Raw genomic sequence first — 14940 nt, 5'->3', positions numbered from 1 at the left:
TGGCCATTACCTCAACTTTATAACATAAAGAAAGACTGAGTAACTCCGAAAACTAAAAAAAAAAAAAAAACTCAATTTTGAAAAAAATGGCAGTTACTAGGTTTTTCCATTGCATGTGAGAGCTCTTTTGTCTTGCTGATGTTGAGTTGCAGGCATTAAACAAATGAGGATGGACATTGTGCAGGGACATACGTGCTACACAAGTGTGCTGGTGTAGGACTTTGACAATCTGGTCACCCTATACAGTGCAGCAGACGAGCGATCTGCCAGCAGTGTTTGCCACATTTTGCTTCCCTTGCTTTTGGCATTAACCGCAGCAAACTATTATAAGCCTGCAAAAAACTAGCAGGAATACCAGTCAGCAGTCTCAATGTGTAAAAACGCCTGGTCCCTTTAACCACTGAGGGATTCCATTTGCAAGTGACATAAAACACCACTGGGCCAGTATCTTCTTAAAGAGTGGTGGTGTATTTCCTCTCACTGCATTGACTAGAGGTTGGTAGATCGCATTCGCAGTGGAAAGGTTTTTATAAAATGGAAATTAATGTATTAGTTGTGCAGGATCCTGTTAAGTACTTAGTCTGGGCGAGAGTTTAAATTTCGTACGCCTTCTGTTTTAGTAAAATCCGCAAAAAAGGTACAACGACAAGTGTGTCAATGAAAATACACCAATACTGACTCGGAATATCTGGATCCGTCCTCTCGTGTTGTTTATACTCGGCTTCGGTATCGTCAGAAGTGGGAAATTACAAGTGTAGGATCCGCACAACCGTTTCAACAATCAGTTAATTTTAATCGAAGTAAAAACACGTAACTCTCCACGACAGCCCAAAACGCACCTCTGCAAAACGCCCAACGAACCAGAACCATATAGCAGCTGGGAACAGCCGCGCCGTCTCCACTCGCTGATTGGCTATCACTCCAGAGTCTCACCGTCTCACTATCATCACTCCATCCTGGTGACCAATAAAAGAACGGGCGCTTTGTCGTGACGTCAACCAGTCCATCCGCCGGCAGCCAATCACTTTGACGAGAACTCTAAAAATTTTTGGCGAACAGCACCACTCTCAGGTAGAAGCGGTCGTGCTGTCAAGGTGAGTGCCGCACTTGTTTCTTCTGGCAAGCAGTTTACGTGCTTAAACTTAATGATTTTACGGTGACTGCTGTTGTAACGAGCAGGGGAGCTAAGACTTGTCTTTGCTGTGTTAAAGGTAGTGAAATGTTACACTCGCAGAAGCAGGAAGGATGATAAACGGTGTCTAATTATATCGAATAACGGAGGTGACGCTTCAAACAGATACATCACTTTTACGTCTGCTGATCTGGGTTTTCTGTCAGTGCAAGGAATACAGTGTCTTAGCCTTTTTTTTTATTGTATTAGCAACGCGATGGCTTGTTTGCAATGTATATTTCGGAGGAGAGGCGAATAATGACAAGCGGGCTTTCTATTGAAATTTACCAAATGTGGACGTGCAGCGCATCACAGTTCAAACTAAAGACCGAATCCCTTAAGTACTTTTCAGGAATTCCAAATTCATACTTGGAAACTCTGACACTCGGCTTTATAAAAATTATATTATGTTTGGAAACGTCTGAAAGGACTGTTAGACATTTATTCTGCACGTAAACATAAATAAGTCAGAAACTGAAAACGCAATAAAACTTAAAGAATTGCCTATTGTAAGATGTTCCATTAATTAAAGCCAGTGAATTTTAGCATTCCTTAAATATTTCTAATAGTCACTGTTTAATTGAAATTCATTTCAATTAATTTTTCTGTTGTTAACCTCCCATTTACCAACTATGGACACCTTGCACATATAAAATTTAGCCAAAGCAACTAATTACACCAACAACTAGCAATGTGTATATTTCAATAGCACATACTGTTATTCATACATTGGGTGATGTTCAAAGTGCTTTACAGGATGTTAAAAAAAAAAAAAAAAAAAAAACTAATTTAAAAAAATAAAAATGAATAAATAATAAATCAATATACACATGCATTCCATAAATACAAGTAATAGGAAAATATATAGATTTGTTTCCAAGTCTTTAAAGTTAAGTCTGATGGAGTGGTGTATTCTTCCTCTCTCTCTCTTTCTTCATACATTGTGTATTTAATTGTATTATTTTAGGAACGTAATACTAAATGATATATTTGAGAAAGAACACATTTATTAAATTAGACCTAACACTTTTGATCAGTAAATTTTATACAGTATGCCAAATTTTCGGGAGTGTTCTTTTTAACATAGCATGCAGTTTAAAGTTTTATTTTGCCATTGTAAAGAATAATTTAACTTTCCCAAACCTGCTTGATATACTGTAGTGCAGGATTGTGGGGCGCTGGTGCCCGTCCCAGCAAATATCTTAAAATGACTGGAGGTCCTGTTGAAATTGTACAGGAAGTCATTCTGGAAAAGTTTAAAGATGCACTTCAGTTGCAGAATGCACATTGCTATTTTAAGATATTGTGAAATGTATTTGAAAGTAACCAGAATATCATTTTTAGGTAACTTGAAACATTGTACATATAATATATCTAAAAGTGCTTTTAGAAATTATTCTGAATTGTTGTACTTCTGCAGTAAACTCCAGATAGGAGTAAGCCTTAGATGGGCCACACTGGCAAAATTTGTAGGTTTATTGGGGTCTTTATTGTCACAGATACAGAGTACAGTGAGTTAATTACTTGAAACCCGTTGCCACTTTCTGACTTTGTAATTAGCATTATTGATTTTAACAAAATAACTGGAAGTTTATTCTTTATTATCACTAATCAACTTAACATAACACATTCAGTCAGAAGGAAAAAATGAAAGGCTTCACACCGAAGGCACACTAGACAGGAATGAAACTTCTCTCCAAGCACTGAGAAGTGGCTACACTTTCAAGATGGCTACCATGTAATGCATTCTTTTTATCATTTAAAAGTTGTATGCTCATTGTTTTCTTTATATATATATAAAAAAAAATTTTTTTCCTTTTCAGGGTAAATTTATTTTTGCACCAGGGTCATATGAAGTCATATCTATAAAGTTAAAATGATTGGTTTGATTGTATAGAAAGAATAATGTTGTTAAACAGTAACATCCTTAAAAGGTAACTTTATTCCTGTTTCCTTTTTGCTTAAATGGGGATGTGAATCAAGGCTTCTGCAGTAGAAAGCTGTCAAACCTTGAAAAGTGTCATCTGTAGGCAAAGCAGGTTATCAGATCAGGTTGTTCATTGGGTGGCACTGTGCTTTGGGCTCTTTCCTCACACCTCCAGAGTAAAGGGTCTGAATCCCATGCATAGCCACGGTCTCTGTGCAGTTTGCATGTTCTCCACGTGGTAGTGTGAAGTTTTTTCTAGGTCCTCCAGTTTTTCTTCTATATCCTTTATTTTAACTGGCAGCTCCAACATGACATGAGCCAGTGCAGGTTTGTGTGTCCTGTGACTAACGAACTACTCATCCAGGTTTGGGACCCGTCTTGCACATGATGCTCTTGGGATAAACACCAATGATCCTGACATTCGTAAGCATGTTAACAAACAGAATTGTTAATTGTAATTAGTATTTTTTTTAATAATATATATTGTTATATATGTTCTTTTGTGGTGTCAAAGTAGTTAATACTTCTATACATACACTGTTGCTTCATAATGTAGGGATATAGGTTTGATTCACAGGACAGTCTCTGCTTGTATTTAAGCCTGTTTTTTGTGGTTTCCTTCTCATCCATGATGGGTGGCAGCCATGTGCCTGACTCTGCTGGAAAAGATGTTTGCTTACCACAACCATGCAATACAGTACGGAAAAAAGAGATGTGTTACACATGAATTTACTTTCATAAAGCCGTGAGTTTAGCAGTGAAATATTGCAGGCCAGTATGCACACTAATGTGGAACTAAGTGTACAAATTGCATGTTATTGAAAAAAATTGTTTTGCCTCAGACCAGGTATACATTGGGTAGACCCCATTATCGTTCTACAGCAAAACGTGCTTCTTCAGTGCTAATAACTGCACCAGGTTTCTTTTAAGATTTAGTGATTCACTTTTGCTTTGTTATATCTACAGACTGTCATCATAATACAATGAGAGTGAGACATCACTCTGAAAGTGGTCCAGTCGTGCGCTGGAATGGCTAAAATATACAGTGTTTAAAATGCATTAGCTTGTAAATTTGTGAAAACATTAGTTTGTAAATTAATACATTAGCTTGAAAAGTTGCCATTTAAATTGTATGTGTGCATGTATGTGTATACTTTATATATGTACACACAATTAACAACAATATATTTATGTATGTGTAGCTGCGCATACCCAAAATTACTGCAGCTTTAGTTTGCTTCATGGGATTTTGACAATAGCTTGACGCGTTGAAATGATTCCACAGGCAAAATATCTTTGTTTTTAAAAGCTTTAGTAAAATTCAAGGTAAAACAGTTCACACAAAAATTTATATAGAAAAGAAAAGTTCTTGTTTAAGAAAAGTTCTGTTTAAAGCTTGTATCTTGTTTTATTCTTTAAGTTTGCTCATAGAGTTGAACCATTTCTAAACAGTCAGAAAACTGTGTGTCTATCCTATTTACAAAACTGTAAATGGGTCTTTCAGTCCATGCTAGCTCAGAGCCTATTCTAAAACACACACTGACTTAATTAACACACTATTGTAGATATAGCTAAGAGAGTTCAATCTCACGTTAACTTACAGGGGATAACAGGTTATATCATAATCTATAGCTATGAAAGAAAAGTATACAGTATTCTAGTCAATTTAAGCAAACACTAATATGATTTTAACTTAAAACATCTAAGATTGGCTCTTACAGTATGTATAAGTTTGTGCATATATTGTACATGTATGTGTTTGTTTATATATACAGTACAGGCCAAAAGTTTGGACACACCTCCTCCTCATTCAATGTGTTTTCTTTATTTTCATGACCATTTCCAGCACTCCATCACTCTCCTTCTTGGTCAAATAGCCCTTACAGAGCCTGGGGGTGTGTTTGGGGTCATTGTCCTGTTGAAAAATAAATGATCGTCCAACTAACGTGACTTCTGCACAACACAACTGCTGGTCCCAACCCCATTGATAAAGCAAGAAATTCCACTAAATAACCCTGATAAGGCACACCTGTGAAGTGAAGTGAAAACCATTTCAGGTGACTACCTGTTGAAGCTCATCGAGAGAATGCCAAGAGTGTGCAAAGCAGTAATCAGAGCAAAGGATTGGCTATTTTAAAGAAACTAGAATATAAAACATGTTTTCAGTTATTTCAGCTTTTTTTGTTAAGTACATAACTCCACATGTGTTCATTCATAGTTTTAAAGCCTTCAGTGAGAATCTACCAATGTAAATGGTCATGAAAATAAAGAAAACACATTGAATGAGGAGGTGTGTCCAAACTTTTGGCCTGTACTCTGTGTGTGTGTGTGTGTGTGTGTGTGTGTGTATATATATATATATATATATATATATATATATATATATATATATATATATATATATATATATATATATATATATATATATATATATATATATAATATAGTCACAAGAATGAGACATGGACAGATAAAGGGTTGGGGCAGCCACCCGTATAATGTGGTATCCTGGCTGCAAAAGTCGTTTTATCAAATAATCAGCACTGAAGTGCATTCAACTGAGTCCAAAACAAGACTGAGGAAACAAAGGAAAAGGGGCAGGTTTTAAAAGGGGAGACAGGAAGTGAGGTCATATGGATCCGGCACGTGGTCTTCCACCATTGGTTCATAGCCGGACGTGACATCAGAGGGACTGGAGCTGGTGTGGCCGACTTCCATTGGCTCAGTCCCGGAAGTGATGTCAGGAGAGCCAGGTGAAATCCCCCGGGAATGGTCTACAGGCAAGGGAGAAAAAGAGGCAGTGCACTCTGCCACACCCCGGCATGCCTCCGAACTGCCTTCACTCAAGCCCTTTAGCTGCCTCCCATGCGCACGTGTGTGACAAGATTATATATATATATATGCCGCAGCCAGAAAATCACCAAGCATGTCATTATGAAGTAATCGACTATATTGATGCAGAATCGTCCGCGTCTGCATCGCGATGCATCGGTTATGTGATTAATTTCAACACCCCTAACTGTAGTACCTATTGAATTTATTAATCCTGGAATCAACTTGACTGCTAAGGATAATTAAATTGCTACCATCTTTACATATAATATATTACCTTGGCTGTCCGTTTGTCTGTCCAGGATTTTAAATCACCTGGAGCTCGCAAACCGTTTGAACTATTGACCTGAAATTCGGTACACATATACTACGTGACATCTACTATCCGCTTTCGGGGTGATGATTTTTATTCCTCTTTTTATTTTTATTTTATTGTAGAATCAGCTCTCGGCAGCGGCCAGCAGGGCGGATGTACGGCGCATGCATACGGGCACCGTTCTCATCCCTACCACCTTCGCCATTACTTCCCCCGCCTCTTCATATCTTAAATCAGATCTTAAAGCAGATTGAAGACTGAAGTGCCAGCTTAAGTGAAAAAATAAGGAGAACATACTAAGTAATTGCAACACAAACACTGACTTAATCAGTTTTAGTGCGAAAAGATGCCGATGAAAGAAGAGAAAAAGCGGGCCGATAGGATGGAGAAAATAAGAGCGGCTCAGGAAGCAGAAAGCGCATCAACCTCTGAGCAAATGAATGCTAAACGTATAGAGAAAAAGTATGAAAACTATAAGTCAGGTGTATTCTTTGCACGTTATCGTGCAAGGTGCTGTTAATGGTCTAACTATAATTAAAAATAGAAAATAAATAAGATAATTTATAATCCATGTTAAAATAAGTACAGTACAAAAGATCTAGTATTTTAGTACTGTCTTTTAGAATTGAATACTGCAAACCTTTTACTACATGAGGTTGGGAGCTTGCACTGATAGCTTTTACTACTTGGTCTTGTCATTAAAGAATCAAAAAAGTACTTTACAGTAACATAATTTATTTTTTTTTCTTTTAGGTACTTTAAGTATTCAGGACAATTGACAGAGCGACAGACACACAAGATGGCGGTGAACAGCAGTGCTGGCATTCTGAGCTCTGCTTACCTTGCTGTCGAGTATGTGGACTCAGTATTGCCAGACAATCCGCTGCAGCAGTCCTTTAAGCATATGTGGAATTACATGCTCAACAATTATACTAAGTTTGAGATCGCAACTTGGGGTTCTCTAATAGTCCATGAACTCATCTACTTTTTGTTCTGCTTGCCTGGATTCATTTTCCAGTTTATTCCTTACATGCAGAAGTATAAAATACAGCCGGTGAGAAACATTTTTCTTTCTCTTTTTAAATCTAATGCCAAAAGACCATAATCGACTCAGTTCAATTCAGTTTATTCTTACCAAGTATACTTCACTTTATGAGGAAGTGCTCTAAACAATGGTCACACATGTAGGATGGAAAAAAAAAAAAGACATGAAGTATACACCATGAAATATGTTGGCGAAACATTACCAGAGAAACCCTGTGTCCTGTGCAATATTCAAAAATACACTTTTAAGTCAAATCCCAAATGTCTTAGGACAACTGCATTCTGAAAAAGATCTTTCTACAAGGATTCAATGACAACTTCATTCAGATAGAAGAAGTCTGAACTGGCCCATTATATGACACAATGCATCCACTTCAAGGCAGTCCGAATTCTACTACAGTCACTGGAAAGAGAAAGAAAATGGGGAATACTTAGTGTCATCCATCCTTTTCCACTTATCCGAGAGCTTGAGCAGATATGCCCGGACTTCCCTCTCCCTGGCCACTTCTTCTATCCCTTCTGAGGATATCCCGAGGCGTTCCCAGGCCAGCCTGGAGACATAGTCCCTCCAGCGTGTCTTGGGTCTTCCCCGGGGCCTCCTCCCAATTAGACGTGCCTGGAGCTCCTCGCCAGTGAGACGTCCAGGAGGCATCCTGATCAGATGCCCAGCCACCTCATCTGACTCCTCTTGATGCGGAGGAGCAGCGGCTCTTCTCTGAGCCCCTCCTGTATGACTGAGCTTCTCACCCTATCTTTAAGGGAAAGACCAGACACCCTGCAGAGGAAACTCATTTCAGCCGCTTGTATTCGCGATCTCATTCTTTCGGTCACTACCCATAGTTGATGACCATAGGTGAGGGTAGGAACGTAGATCAACTGGTAAACTGAGACCTTTGCCTTACGGCTCAGCTCCTTTTTCACCATGACAGACCGATGCAGTGCCCGTGTTACTGCGGACGCCGCACCGATCTGCCTGTTGATCTCACGCTCCATTCTTCCCTCACTCGTGAACAAGACCCCAAGATATTTGAACTCCTCCACTCGGGGCAGGATCTCACTCCCAACCGTGAGAGGGCACTCCACTCTTTCCCGGCTGAGGACCATGGTCTCGGATTTGGAGGTGCTGATTCCCATTCTAACTGCTTCACACTCGGCTGCGAACCAATTCAGAGAGAGCTGAAGATCACAGCCTGATTAAGCAAAAAGCAGTGACCCAATCCTAAATCCACCAAACCGGACCCCCTCAACGCCCTGAAGAAAAAAAAAGACTTAGTGTGATTAAAAGAATTATTACAATTTATTTAAAAGTAATGTGAGACAGCAATAAGACACAAACTTCACAGTGGCTCTAACATGAATAATTAATCTTTAGTCTTGCTTTAAATGCTGAGACCAATGTGTCTTCTCTAATCATTCCAAAGTTTGGGTAGCCTTATAGTGTTAATGGCTGAGTCTTTAGCTACTTTTCTTACTCTTCTGAATTTTAAGAAGGCCTGCATTATATTGCAATGTAGGCTTTTGAATGAGGTGCTAGTAAATTATGTGTAATTGACAGTGGCACATTCTTGATTTTACTAAGCTGAATATTTGGAAAAATTTGGAAATGTTCTCTCCTATGTCATTTAGTGAGTAAATATGCTTTGTCTATAAGCTGAAGCTCATGAAACCCAAACAGTGAAGACCTCAAGATAATACTGTCAAACCACATAATCTAATTTAGGGTCATGTATAGGTAAGTCCAAAGTCTGTCAGGGCAGAACTAGGCCTAAGGCAGAAAACAGTCCTGGACAAGGTGCCATTCTATTTTAGAGCCTATTCAGGCACACACCAATGAAAGTACTTCAGCCGTAACACATTCTAGCAGTCCTTCTCTACTAATTGCTTAGACTAGTTGACCAGATTTGAACATATTCTGCAAATGTGAGTTTTCTTCATGAAATCATTTCTTCTGGCCTTAACTAAAAGTGAGTCATCCTATACGTGGCATTAAGTTTTGGTGTTTGCCACAACCTGTGTAATGATCTTGTTTGTCTGTCGTTAGATTACGTCTTTCCTGATTTTACCTGCATAATATGTTGCACTTCATTTCTTTGGACCTTGTCTCTGTGTATTCTTTGTTCTAAGTGTCCATCTCAGACATTTAAATCTGAATTGAAGATGCATCACCAGTACTCTTCATCCTATCATGAACAGCCGTGTCCCTTTTTTGCCCTGAATGGCCATGTTTTCAACATTTGGGACTGCACTAGGGGAAGTGAAGGCCTGGAGGCCATGATCCCTAATAAATCCTTATTTGAAGGGATCCAGATTATTCAAAACCTCTGCTGTCTGAAAGGAAATTAAATCTATTGTTAAAAATGTTTTGTAGAGTGAAAATAGGTAATACTATTACAGTTTTCTATTTGTCTTTCTAAAAGAATGCTCTTTTTCAGGACAAACCAGAAACTTGGGAAAAACAGTGGAAGTGCTTCAAAATGTTGCTGTTCAACCATTTCTGCATTCAGCTGCCAATGATCTGTGGCACTTACCACTTTACTGAGTTCTTCAACATTCCATATGACTGGGATACAATGCCTCGATGGTAAAGTTATTGTAGTCATTCACTTGTAAACAGACTTTGCATTCATTTTGTTACTCTCTTTTTAAAGTCCGACAAAAGTTAAATTGGTACAATCAAACAGAAGGTGCTTCTGTAGTTGTGCCAGATGTGCACAGCAGTACATCTCCCATTCATTTAAAAAGCCATCTAGGCCTTTTTATTGTGAAACATAACATCGTGATTCGCAGTGCATTTATTTTCCATTAGACATTTTTTTTGCTTGTTGAAATCCATTTTTTTGTTTGCAGAAGAATTTTAAAAGAAAATTTGCAAAAGTAAACATTTGCCTCTTCTCATTATAGTTTCTTTAGGAAACATAAAACTTGTTGGAGTAAAAAAAAAAAAAAATGTTAGAGAATTATTTTTAAATTTTCAATTCAAATTTCAATACTTTGTTTTGAAAATGTATGTGTGTTTGAAATGCATCATTAATTTATTGCACTTTTATCATTTTTTCCACTTACCTTGTATCATGGCCGTCTGATGTATGCCTACTCACTGCCCAGAGAGGAGCTGGAAGATCTACAGTGTGACCCTCTGGCAGGAGCTGCAAGGGCTGGCAGAACGCTGTGCATACTCGATTGGCTGTGTACACCAGTATAATACTGCAGGTTGGGACATGCTATAGAACTGGGGTGTCGAACTCCAGTCCTGAAGGGCCGCAGTGGCTGCAGGTTTTCATTCTTACCATCTGTGGTGTTATGGGTCCACAGCTCGTTGAGAAAAGGCCATTCATTTTAAATAAATAATCACCGCACCCGAGGCGGCTTCGTGAGGGGGCGTTGTTAGCGAGCAGCGGCAGTCGTCGATGTGGGCGCTTCTCACCGTGTGCACAGGTGAGGAACTGCCCACATTCATGATTGCTCCCGTGGCTAATGCTACAGCTGTGATGGCCCCTCACGTTTTAAAAGAAGCGCGAGTCGGTTTTGAAGGGTGTGGAAAGAAACGTTCGGAGGGAAAAAGAAATGGAGAGAGAAAGAAGGAAAAGAGAAACGATCGGAGAGTGAAAGGAAAGGAGAGGACGGAGGTTACCGGGAGCAGGAGAAGAAGCGGGCGGTGCGTGAGTGTGGTGAGCGCGCGATCGAGCGCTCGTGGACAGCTGCATGGAAGCTGGGTGTTAGGCCGACACCCACGTGTTGGTGTTGATGTCGCTCCCGCTGAGCGATCAGGTAGCGGGAGTGACCAGGGAAGGCGACTGGCCGTGGAAAGGCAGCGGAAGTCGGGAGACTTGGTGGTGGGAATCCCCAACGTGAGCGACCTGGCCGTTGTGGGAAACCAAGTTCTCGGGACTGGGATGAGTGCCATACCGCCAGGGATCGGGAGGTCTCCAGTCTCGTGCGTGTGTTTCAGGAGGGCAGCTGCAGAGAGCGTCTTGCCTGCTGCGATGCCCAATCGGGATTAGCAGGTGAGACGCTACCAGAAGAGCACCGGATTTGTTTGTTGTTGGTTTTAAAACTGCTTCCAAGAGAAGATTTTAACCTCCGATTTTTAAGGATGTGTTTTTTTTCTATTTATTGATTTATTTTAACCTCCACGTGTTCGTTTTATGGATTATTTATTTATTGGAGTACTGCACTATTTATGAACACTTGTTTTGTTGGTTTTAAATAAAAGCACTTTTGCACTTTTTACCTTCCCCTTGCTCAGATGCTTAATTTGCCTCCATTGACTAGCTCACTCGGCAACATTATCGACGGTGTTGGGTTCATGTGCATCCAATATCAAAGGGAGTGTGGAGCCTGAACCCACATCGTCACACCATCTTCTTAATTAATGCTAATTACTTCTTTAATTAGCTTGACTTAGTTAGCTAATCTAAAAATAAAGTTATTTCTTTTTCCTTAATTATAAGCAGTGAGACACAAAACAGGCCGCCATATGACCAGCTCACCTGTGCCCATCACAAAATATGTGAAAATAAAGAAAGGTGAAGGTCTAATCAGTAATGCTGATTTCCGAGGTCACCAAAGCATTATGACGGCGTTCTTAGAAAAAGTAGAAAAACAACAGCATTAGAAATGTGTGCTCTGGTAGAATGAGAGTAGCAACAAGCCATGGAATTAAATAACGGGTTTAATTAACAGAAAGAATCGGCTTCTCATTAAGAAAGTAATTGGAGTGAAATCGGTTGGAGTTTGAAGCCCCAGTTTAGCTGGTCATCTGTTAGCTCATTTCACATCTCATTTCTGTTAAGCTGTCATTTAATGAAGAAAGGAATCAATTCAGAGGACTGAATCCTTAAAAACAGGGCTATTAAAATGAAGGGTAAAGGAGTTAATTAGCAGTGAAAACTGGTCACTGTTTAGGAAAAGGGTTAGAATGAAAATCTGCAGCCATTGCGGCCCTCCAGGCCTGGAGTTCGACACCCGTGCTATAGAAGGTGCACTCACATGATAAAATTATCAAAGTTTAAGTACACAAGTCCATGATCCAAAAAGAAACAAGGAGGTGGTTATACACAAATTAGTAGACAAGCAATGTGAACAAATCTACATAACCATATTCAAAAAACAGGCAAGAGATCATTTAATTGAGGCAAATTCATAAACCAGTCAGTAAAGGTAAGGCTTAAGGTCAAAAACTCTAAACAAGGAAGACAAACTGCTAAACAAGTAGATCTCCAGACTGGCTTTCGCAGATCTTAAACAAAGTGTTCAAGCAAAACAGCATCAAAGCTACCCTAGTTTATGTCTCCTGCCCCTCCATCATCAGATTAAATCAAATTTTATTTGTCGCATACAAATTATACATAACAGTACAATATGCAGTGAAATGCCTAGTGCTCATTTGAGCAGTGCGCAATAACTGTTGCGTAGCAACAGAGGGGAGGAGCTAGGAGCAAAAGAGAGGTATAGGAGAGGATAAGGGATAGAGAATAGAGATAAGCATGTGAAGAAATATTTACATGGTACACTGAAACCACTCTTCAGCAATGATGGCCTTTATACCACCTGCTGAAATTCTAAACGGTTTTGAGGTGGACATTAAGAAGGCCATGGGCACAATACCGTATTTTTGTAGTGTATTGTCAATTAATGAGTAGATTTTCTCAATCACCAATTAATTTTTTTTTTAATCACTCTTTTTCAAGACTGTCCAAGATCAGTCATGGTGGCCCAGTACTTAGAACTTCCACTGTAGGGGTTCAGCAGATTGGTGGTTTGTTTGTGTGGAATCTGGATGATCATGGGTCTAAATAGGTTTTTCTCACACTTCCCCAAATACTTGCATGTTCAGTAAACAGGTCTGTGTCAGTGTCACTGTGGGGTTTGTTCAAGGCTACATCTACACTACTGCAGTTATGATTCAAAGCATTGTCAGCTTCATGGTGAGATTTTGAAACGTGCATAACCATTTTTCATTGTGGATACAATATATGTGGCCTCTTCCTAACAGTTTAGATTTTATGCATTGTGTTATTTCAGGGAAGGATAAAAAGTCTAAAGAACTGCAGGGAAGCTCCTAGACAGAGCTGGTCCTGTGTGTGGATGATTATTAGGAAAAAGGTAAAAAAAAAATGTCCACACTTCTTATAGGATATGTTAAACACCGTTCTGACCTGGAGCCTATGGCTTTGTTATTTTATCTAAATTCTGTATACTTATTCTAATTTTTGATTGTATGAGTATGACAGACCTTTTTTCTGTATTTTTTCTGAAGAATTTCTGGAGCCACATCTATTCCACAAAATAAAAAATACTAGGTAATAGTTTAGGAGGAATATTTTTTTATTTTGGGATTTTCCAAAAAATAAAAAGCCTTGCCATGCACAAAATGTTTAACTATGTTTATATAGAGAGGGTCTGCAGGCACATAAGCAAAAAAAAACATATATACAATTGTGTTCATTTTCTTTTCTGAAACTGGATAATTGCGGCCCACCCAGTTTTTATGATTAGTGGGGTTGTCTCACACCTCCAAAAGACTTTGTTCAAAACCCATTTTGAAAATTGCAGTTGTACTGAGGCCATATAATTCAAACCTTTCCCGGGTACAGCCTTTTAATATATATAATATATATGTGTTTCCTTTCTCTTTCAGCATTTCAAATGAAATTCCTATAGCTCTGCTTATACATCTGGTTTTCATTTTAAGCTAAAAATGTACCTGTCTGTATGTTCTCTTTGTTTGACCTTGTACAGAATTTCATGTTTTCATTGCTAATTATTCTTATATTAAATTTTTAAAAATAGAAAATGAACTATTACATGGAACAAGTAATAAAATACATAAAAAGTGGCATTTTTATTCTCCCAAAATACACTATTTCACCGTTAGGGTGATGGAGAAAATGCAGTATGAAAAAAATTATGCAAATGGGTAATTTTATAATAACACGTTTGTATCTGATGAGAATATATATATATATTTTTTTTCTTTTTTCAAGGCCTTACATTTTAGCGCAATGCTTTGGCTGTGCAGTAATTGAAGATGCATGGCATTACTTCTTGCACAGGCTTCTTCACCATAAAAGAATATATAAATATATCCATAAAGTTCATCATGAGTTCACAGTAAGTTGTTGCATTTTAATTTGATTAAATAAAAAAAAAAACTGTTAAGCTGTAAAATATTTTCAAGGTGTATTAGTATTACACTGCACATACTTTGACACGTGTTTTAGTTGTTAGTGTAATGTACATTATTTTATTTATTGGATAACAACCTTTTCTAACAAAGGGACATTCATTGGGCAGTGAAACTATTCTTTTCAACTACTGGACACTAAAAATGTAACTGTAGCACAAGAATTTTGCATTTTTCCCTTCTACATATATTTGGTCTCCTATTAATCATTTCCTGTGTAAATATATATGTTTGTTTCACCTTTTCTGAATAGCACTCATTTTTATAATCAGACATTGAAATTGTAGGTTTTTTTTTTTTTTTGGAGTATGCAATGAAAGAAACGGGAGAAACCGTTCATAAAAATGGCTGATTAAACTGAGGAATTTTAGTGCAGTTAATGCTGTCTTTTCTAATGTGCTCACCCTTCTAGTAACTTCTCCATGCACTTTTTCACCCAGTCATTTTTCTGCCTTGCTCACCAC

The 14940-nt window shown here is 38.4% G+C and overlaps 1 protein-coding gene across 3 annotated transcripts in view; it reads left to right on the top strand.

The window, feature by feature from the left end:
• The first annotated feature begins 475 nt into the window (after positions 1 to 475).
• msmo1 (methylsterol monooxygenase 1) overlaps positions 476 to 14940 on the top strand; it is a 30886-nt gene continuing 16421 nt past the window's right edge. Inside the window, exons 1-4 of one of the 3 annotated variants that reach the window (XM_039759624.1) lie at positions 476 to 495; positions 7000 to 7300; positions 9723 to 9871; positions 14277 to 14403. In XM_039759624.1, the coding sequence (XP_039615558.1) occupies positions 7046 to 7300; positions 9723 to 9871; positions 14277 to 14403 (531 nt within the window). In that variant the 5' untranslated portion in view covers positions 476 to 495; positions 7000 to 7045. Of the gene's footprint in view, positions 496 to 1019; positions 1095 to 1117; positions 1282 to 6999; positions 7301 to 9722; positions 9872 to 14276; positions 14404 to 14940 lie in introns of those variants that run through there. The other 2 variants (XM_039759622.1, XM_039759623.1) reach the window with 2 other exon arrangements.

This window comes from Polypterus senegalus, chromosome 7 (genome assembly GCF_016835505.1).
Source record: "Polypterus senegalus isolate Bchr_013 chromosome 7, ASM1683550v1, whole genome shotgun sequence".
Classification (NCBI taxonomy): domain Eukaryota; kingdom Metazoa; phylum Chordata; class Cladistia; order Polypteriformes; family Polypteridae; genus Polypterus; species Polypterus senegalus.
The sequence above is the reverse complement of the archived record's forward strand: the minus strand, read 5'-3'. Positions and strand labels throughout refer to the sequence as shown.